Source organism: Camelina sativa, chromosome 10 (assembly GCF_000633955.1).
Source record: "Camelina sativa cultivar DH55 chromosome 10, Cs, whole genome shotgun sequence".
Classification (NCBI taxonomy): domain Eukaryota; kingdom Viridiplantae; phylum Streptophyta; class Magnoliopsida; order Brassicales; family Brassicaceae; genus Camelina; species Camelina sativa.
This window is the reverse complement of record NC_025694.1, coordinates 6,866,195-6,874,608: the sequence shown is the minus strand read 5'-3', so window position 1 is coordinate 6,874,608 and position 8,414 is coordinate 6,866,195. Positions and strand designations below refer to the sequence as shown.

The 8,414-nt window shown below is 33.9% G+C and overlaps 3 protein-coding genes across 3 annotated transcripts in view; 2 read left to right on the top strand and 1 right to left on the bottom strand.

The window, feature by feature from the left end:
* LOC104717606 (COP9 signalosome complex subunit 6b-like) lies at positions 500-2,873 on the top strand. Its single transcript, XM_010435207.2, has 9 exons — positions 500-866; positions 957-1,045; positions 1,129-1,222; positions 1,317-1,378; positions 1,469-1,547; positions 1,637-1,729; positions 1,935-2,035; positions 2,166-2,221; positions 2,593-2,873. Exons 1-9 carry the CDS (start codon positions 569-571, stop codon positions 2,672-2,674), a joined length of 954 nt encoding a protein of 317 aa, XP_010433509.1. The 5' UTR covers positions 500-568; the 3' UTR covers positions 2,675-2,873.
* On the bottom strand, positions 2,933-4,748 carry LOC104717605 (probable WRKY transcription factor 34). Its single transcript, XM_019230674.1, has 4 exons — positions 4,551-4,748; positions 3,809-4,464; positions 3,568-3,726; positions 2,933-3,470 (listed from the first exon to the last, which is right to left on the bottom strand). The coding sequence occupies exons 1-4, from the start codon at positions 4,746-4,748 to the stop codon at positions 2,942-2,944; spliced, it is 1,542 nt and encodes a 513-aa protein (XP_019086219.1). The 3' UTR covers positions 2,933-2,941.
* LOC104717604 (uncharacterized protein At4g26450-like) overlaps positions 7,910-8,414 on the top strand; it is a 3,335-nt gene continuing 2,830 nt past the window's right edge. Inside the window, exon 1 of the mRNA XM_010435205.2 lies at positions 7,910-8,302. The gene's annotated coding sequence lies outside the window, so the exon portion shown is untranslated. The remainder of the gene's footprint in view (positions 8,303-8,414) is intronic.

The following is an 8,414-nucleotide window of genomic DNA, read 5'->3' as shown; positions in this document are numbered from 1 at the left end:
GAATTTTTGGAAATTTTGTGCAATTTTCAATTTTGTACTTCTATATTAAGATATGTGGACATTAAAATATCAATAGTTTTCTTATTAATTGAAACTTAAAATAAAATAAACAATAATTATAAATTTATAAATATAATGTACTATTAAAAGTAAACCTTATAAAAATATCCAACAGTATTAAATAAAATTAAGATTATGATCTTTATTTTTATTTTTATTTCTATATACTCAAACCAACACAAGAGAGTAAATTATTAAAAATCAAAACATAGTTATTTTTGTATCATATATTTGAATTTATGTAAAACAAAAGAAACTTCGTATTAAAAATAGAGATTTCTTCTATTTTATACTATATTCTGTATCTAAAATTGCTAAATTAAGTTCATGCTAAAGTCCTTTGTTTTTGGGAAAATAAAAGTTAAATGGGCTAGGCTTATAAAAAAAGCCCAAGAGGCCAAGACTATATAATGATTCATGACCCGAGTTTAAGATCCGATTTCAGAATTTGGGAGCAGGAGACACAATTAACAAGCGCCGGGAAAAAAAAAAATCGAGAGCGACATCAATGGCGCCTTCTTCGTCGAGCGGTCTCACGTTCAAGCTGCATCCTCTGGTGATGCTTAACATATCCGATCACTTCACTAGGGTTAAAACTCAGCTTAACCCTCCCGCCGCTTCTTGCGCAACCGGTAATGGCTCCAGCAACGCCGACGCGATGTTACTGCAAAACCCTAGGGTTTATGGATGCGTGATCGGTCTCCAGATCGGCCGTACGGTTGAGATCTTCAACAGCTTCGAGCTTTTGTTTGATCCTACTACTGATACTCTCGATAGATCCTTCCTTGAGAAGAAGCAAGAACTCTGTAAGCTTTTTCTACATACACACTCGCTCTCTCTCTCTGTTTATATCGTTCTCGCTTTGGTTATAATTTGTACGTTTTTGGCGATTTTAGATAAGAAGGTGTTCCCTAAGTTGTACATATTGGGATGGTACTCTACGGGAAGCGACGCTACGGAATCTGATATGCTTATCCACAAAGCTGTGAGTTGCAGTTTCATTGTTTCAATCTGAGATGGTTCTCTATTGTTGTAGTACTGATTGTGTGAAGTTTTTATCATCTACAGCTGATGGACATTAATGAATCCCCTGTTTATGTTCTTCTAAATCCGGCTATCAATCACGCTCAGAAGGATCTTCCAGTGACTATCTACGAAAGCGGTAAATTGTTTTTTTTTCCATCATTGATTGTCTTATTTGTTTAGAGATTCTCATCTTATTGACTATCACAATCATTGATTGTCTTCAAAACTAGAGTTTCATGTCATTGATGGGATTCCTCAGTCGATTTTCGTGCATACAACCTATACGATTGAGGTATGTGTTTTAGTCACTTGATTTTTAATTTATCTGTGTGATATGAGAGTGGACTTTTGATAACATAGCAGTGGTTGTAAATTCGTGCAGACTGTTGAAGCTGAAAGGATATCGGTTGATCATGTTGCTCATCTTAAGCCATCTGATGGAGGCTCAGCAGCAACTCAATGTAAGCATTATTCTACCCTGCATATCTATTGTAATCTTTATTATTTCTATTTGCATGGAGTTTTAGGTTGATTACTCGATGTTTTGCAGTGGCTGCTCATCTTACTGGAATCCATAGTGCTATCAAGATGCTAAATAGCAGAATCAGAGTGCTCTATCAGTATCTTGTCGCTATGCAGAAAGGTATGTAATATTCTTGCTCAAGTCCCAACTCTTGGTCACTCTTTTATATATTCATCAAGTTTTTGTAATTTGTACCTTGATCTTACCTGGAATATATCTATATGTGTTTTCCCTACGGGGAAGAAAGACTAAAAAGGGGGTTAGAAGTTGATATTGAGGAAGAGTAATGTGGTACTAATGTCTTGTGTGATTCTTCTGCATATAGGCGATATTGCTTGCGATAACTCACTTCTGAGACAAGTATCTAGTCTGCTCAGAAGTTTGCCTGCCGCAAAATCTGAAAATTTTCATGAAAATTTCATGATGGTAAGTAGTGTCTTGCCTCTTTCTAGCAATGTTGGTTGAAAAAAGTAGAATTTGAATCTCCTAAATTCTTATTTTATCTTGTTGTTCTGAATTGATATCCTTAAATACATGACGTTCTATTCTTTTGCAGGAGTACAATGACAAATTGCTGATGTCTTACCTAGCAATGATCACAAATTGTGTCAGGTATGTGCTCGACATGTTATTCCATTAAACTATTTGAAATACAACGATGGACAGGCATGCCCATGTTTTGTCTTTTGCTTGATACACTAAATGTTTTACGATACCAAAGACAGATAAAATCACCTGTACTTTGGTGTAGGCATACATTGTAATAGTTTTATTTACTTAGGTTAAGAAGTAAATTGAGGACCTTGCTCAACCATCCTTGTTATAATTAAGATAATTGAGCACGTAGCTAGGGAAATTTAAACGTTTCTTCTACTTTAATTTAATCTTGTGCTATAACTTGACCGATACAATGTCAATTTGTCTTGAAAGAATCCTTTGTAAAATTGATCTCTCACTTTTTTTGTTTTCTTTCCAAACTGCAGCAACATGAACGAGGTGGTTGACAAGTTCAACACTGCATACGAGCGAAACAGCCGAAGAGGAGGTAGGACTGCGTTCATGTAAAGATTAGTTTCAGTGTAAAACCTTTTTTCTAGGTGGTCTGGTCCCTAAGTGAAGGGAAAGTTAGAACTCTTTAAGGCATTGTACTTTTGGGAACCAAACAGCTAAGGAAGTCTTTCTTCTGCGTCAGCTTTGTTTAGACAAAAGCCAAGTTTAGGTCTAACCAAATTTTGTGATATGAATTTGGAAACAAATCAACATTTACCTTCCCTCAATAATTCAGAACCATTTATTCAAAATTAAAATAACCAGTGAACAAAGAAATTTGTTTCATATCTGTGGTAATCTACTCATAATCTCTCTGTATATCAATGAGCTCGCTGACAATCCAAGTCCCTGTTGTGACACTGGTTCCACCTTCGGCTCTGCTTTTAACTGCAACATTAGGCCAGCTGGATCACCTATGTCAGGCATTGGCTGGTTGGGAAGCTTCTCTTGCCCAATAGTTAAACCAGGCATTGAAAAATCAGAAAGCTCAGATTGGCCTATGTAAACAGAGAAACCTGCAGGAGGCTTCAGGTGTGGCGGTAAGTCAAATATAGATGAGTTGGCTCTGACTAGTCCCTCAGATCTACTATGTTGCACTGGATAATGCACATTGTGGTTGTGGGTCTGAGTCGCTAAACCGCCTTGGAGAGTCCCTGAACTGCCTGAACCGACGAGGCTGCTGTTGCGTGCTGCTGGTACAACGTGGGTGTGCTTGCCTATATAAGTTGTTAGAACGCTCTTGAAGTCATCAGAAACTCTCTCTACATGCTTTGTTACGGTGCATCCATTAGCTGTGCATTTATAGTAACTCCTGTAACATAGAATACGGATTATGATGGAAATTCATGGAACAAAAGATGCAACAAAGGGAGAACAGCAAGCAGAACAGAGCATTTGGATACAAGAACCTTGGATTCGGGTTTCCTTTGACAACTTTTTGCCCATACTTGCGCCAGCGATAACCATCATCGAGGATGTCAATGTCACTTGTGGTCTGCACCACGACTCTTGGCTCACGGCTGGCTCGGGTTGATCCACTCATTTCTGCTGGATAAGCTTCGAGTTTCCTGGTACGCGAATGGCATCAGAACTCAGAACGTCTCGGTCTTTCTAAGTATTTTAAATGGTGATTAAAGCAATTTTTCTTACCTTCTCTTTGACTCAGATTCATCTACTTCTTCGTCATAACTCAGGGAAACACTCATGTGGGACGTTCGATCATCTTCCTCTTCATCTCTAAAGAAGGCATCAGCTGCTGCATCACCGTATCCGAACTGAGTCTCGCTTTTTACCTGCATTGATCCAGAATGGCTTCCGTATTTGAGTTCAGATACAGGTGATGTCCAGTCTATGTTCTCATTGGTTCCAGCAAAACCTTCTTGTTGGGATCCAATCCCTGAGCGGCGGTTAGGTGGAGGTTTGGGGTGATTATGAGATCCTACGTATATGATCTCTATAATATGACCCTCCCGAGACCGTTCAACCTTCTTCTTGACCTCACAATTCGGGTGTGTGCACCTGTAATAACTCCGTGGATACTCACTTCCTTTAACTAGCTTCTGTCCGTATTTTCTCCAGTTGTATCCATCATCTGCAGGGGCACCACTAGCCATCGAGTCTCCTAAACCGCATAGCGGTCGTTGCTCATAGTCTTGGGAGTCATCGGGTTTGAAACCGATGTTTTTAGGATCAAGGCCACTTCCTGAAATGGATTGGAAGGCCAAGGATGTGGTAATGTCGTCAAATAACTCATCTTGAGCCTTATCAGAAGGTAGTGATAAGAACTTCCCAGTTGTTGGAGATGGCTGAACTTACAAGTGAGAAAAGATTTCAGATACGGATTGCCAAAAGAGAAAGACGATAATGAAAATGTTGAAAAGGAAAGAGTTACCAATGGGTTTGAGAGGAAAACAGGAGACTCTAACAGAGTTGCAGGGCTAACACCAGGAGAAGAGATTGTTAAACATGTCGACTGAAAAATATCTTCAGTGTTTAAACTTGGTGCACTAAACCCGGATCTCGCTTCAATCCTTTCACGAAGAGCTCCTCCTGAACAACTGGGAAAGCTGGTTTGCAAAGAATCAGCCATTACAGGGAAAGCTGGCTAAACCTGACATGTGATTGACACAAGTTATTATTACCTTAAAATCTATTAGTTAAAATGATAGCAGAACAGTTAAATTATTAGCTTCTTGGAATAAGTCTCGAATCCAAAAACACAACGTGAAAGAACTCATGCTGAAAAGTGTACAACGATGGAGATAAAAGAGTGATAGATACCTGATTGATTGATTGATTAATGCATGCAGTAAATGACACCGATCAGACGCCGTTTAGACGTTACGAAAGATCGAAACATGGGGCTGGTCTCTGTTCCTCTGCATATCTCTATCTCTCTCTCTCTTCTTATGGGTTTGTTCACAAACAATGATCAAAAGGAATATTAGAAATCTTGTGTAGTTAAAGTCTCTTGCTCTCTCTCGTTCTTGATTATCGGTGTTACCCTAAACACAATGAAGATGTATGGCAAAAGAAACTACACAGCTTGGTTAGATAAATTTTCTCCTTATTTTTCTCAAGATCCAAACAAAAAAAAAATTTATATTTTTTCTACAATGATTAAAAAATAATCCACAAAAATTTCACCGACCGTTTAACTATTTTTAGAAATAGACACTGTTCTTTTTTGATATAAAAATACACCTATAAACTTTTAGTTCGTTTTATCCAAAAGAAAAAAAAACACATATACTTCCTGCATGTTCGTTTGTCTGTCGCTGGCGACAGAAACCAGCGACATCGACAGAAAGTTGTTCATTTGTCTGTTGCCAGCGATCAACGACCTTAATTTTCAGTCGTTAAAATTTTCAGCGATCAATCGCTGAAAATAGTCGCTGGATCCAACAACAGGCAAACGAATAACATAACTACCAAAAAAAATGATAAATTAAATATGATCAAAATAAAGTTAATTAAATAAAAATATAACTACATATAGTTATTAAAATTAAACTAAATCTAACTAACTAAAATAACAAATTAACTTAAATTTATTTAAATAAAATTATAAAAAATCAGCTATAAACAAATTAAATTTAAAAATATTAAAATGAATAATTAAAAATAAAATTCAAATGAATTGTTTAAATATGTAAATATTTGTTTAATTTATTTTCATGGGTATGTGTAATTTATATTTTTAAATAAAAATAAAAATTATCAAATTAAGTTTTATTAATTTTAATATATATATATGTAGTAATTAGTCGCACTGACAAACAAACGAACAACTCAGCGATAGTTGCTAACAACAGAAAAATGAACAACATATGATGTCGTTTAAATCTGTCGTTGGTAGCTGGTCTCTGTCGCTGAATCCAGAACATGGTCTTTTAATAAAATTCATTGATGAATTAGTTGTTTTTAGTTATCTTTTTTTTTGTCAAACGTTGTTTTTGATTATCTTAAGATCCATTTCTCTATATGAAACAGAAATAAACAAAAATTGAATTTGATATCAAGATGAAAAAATATGATAAGCATGCAACATTCATACATAATTTGTCGTTATATCATTGTCCAAATTTAAATTCTATATAATCTCTTATGATTTAAAATCACAATCTCTATAGGAGATTACTAACAATATACACAGATTACAAACAATATACGTTCTAATTGATCATAATACATTGAAAATTACTAAATCAAAGTCTATACAACCGAAAATATTTATAGTCTAAAAGAATAGTCGTTACCAATAGTTACTAATAGATAATTTATGTTTTTGTTGATATGGTAAGTACTTCTCATGTGGTAAAACGAAAAAATAATTTTACTTACTACAAACTTTGTAATCTAATTTTGATAAGTTTTTTAATGGTTTGACTAGTTTGTTAGAAAAAAATAAAAGAATACCATAATAACTAAATAATTGTTAGTGGAAACAAGTATTTTTTTTTTCTGCCAAATTTAGTGGAAACGAATATAAAAGTTTTTTGTAAAATAATTATTTACAGTATGTTAACAAACTAGCTTGTGTAAATTAATAATGTTTTGCATATTTTTAAAAATGCTAGTAGTATATAGTAGAACACGTCACGTCAACTGCACATTTTCTTCTGCACTTGTATTAAATCTATCTTCACTTCACGCACCCTCTTTCGGGCGTGTGATTCTACTATATAGTATATACTATATACTAATAGCATTTTTCTACTATAAAAAGGCGCATGAAGATGATAATAAAAGAAAACAGCAGAATTACGTTTTAAAAACAAGAATAAAACTCTGTATATCATTTTATCTCCATGTATATCAATTTAACAGGTTCTTTAATTTACGTGTGCAATCAAGTTCAAACACTCCTACTAGTAACACAAAAAGAAAATGAATAAAAAAAACAATACGGAATGAAATAAACAGTTTTTGAAGAATGAAAAGAAAATCTGCAGAGAATGAACAAAATAGTAAATGGTAACCAAACAATAAAAATATTTTTAGAATATATTAAATATTAAATAAATTTAATTTCAATTGTAATACTAATATTATTCTAATGTATATATAATAAATTTTTCAAATAGAGCCTTAAAATTAGTTTAGCATAAAATTCCTATCAAAAATATTTTTTTTGTCAATACATTGTGAAAATATGAAAGTTTTTATATTACAAAATTGAAATTTTATTAATAAACATATATTTTTTTTTTATTTTAAAATAAAAAACGAATTTGAATATTTGTTCTTTTTTTTTGTTCTATTTGTTCCTCATCAATTTTGGGGAGGAACATTTTTGTTCTATTGTTCCTTATTTTTTTAAAAATGTAGATGAATGTAGGGGAAAAATATTACTTTCAAATGGTAAAAAAATTGTAGAATAAAGATATTCTCCCTCTTTCTTTTCCTAAATTTTGGTTACCAATCGAAGCCAAAATAGAACGTGCGACAAACAATAAACACAGATTTCGTTTCTTAAAAAAATCCAGTTAACCAAAGAGAATAAACAATTAGATATTTTAATTATCAAAGTCCACACTTGAACACACTACTATATATTATTATAATATGATAAAATCGATAATTTTTATGTGATTGGTCCATCTCGCAAATAATAATGGTAGGCCCTAGAGAGAGACTGAATCATACGTGCGACGAAGGCGCGTGAAGTGAAGCTGACGTGGCGTGTTCATGCTTTCCTTCTTTGCATCCCAATAATAAAAAGAAATATATTTGTAGAAAGAAGGGAAGGAGAAAGAAACACTTTTTTCGATTGAGGGACGCAAAAATAAAAATGTGAAAAAAAAACCCCAAAAAGAAACAAAAATCGTTAATAGAGCCTAGGATCGATATCTTCGCCGCTGAAATCTGGAGATTGATTTGAGAATTACAGTGACTGAGACTCGTGTCCGTCATCTGAGATCGGAGATTGATGTGAGAATTACAATTACAGTGATTTCTCTTACCTGTGATTTTGTTGACTGTGTTTGTATCATTTTGTGGTGGAGGAGGAGGAAACTATTCTCTAGGGTTCTTCTTCTTTATTTTAGATGAAGTGAGAAAACTTGAATCAGATTACTCGTTCCTTCTACCTAATCGGACAAAGGAAACAAACCCCTATGATCGGACAAGAGAGAAGAAGAGGTTAGATCTTCACCGAACTCGAGATCCCATCACCGTTTTGTTTGTTTTTTTCCTTTTTTTTTTTTTTTTTTTTTTTTTTTTTTTTTTTTTTTTTTTTTTTTTTTTTTTTTTT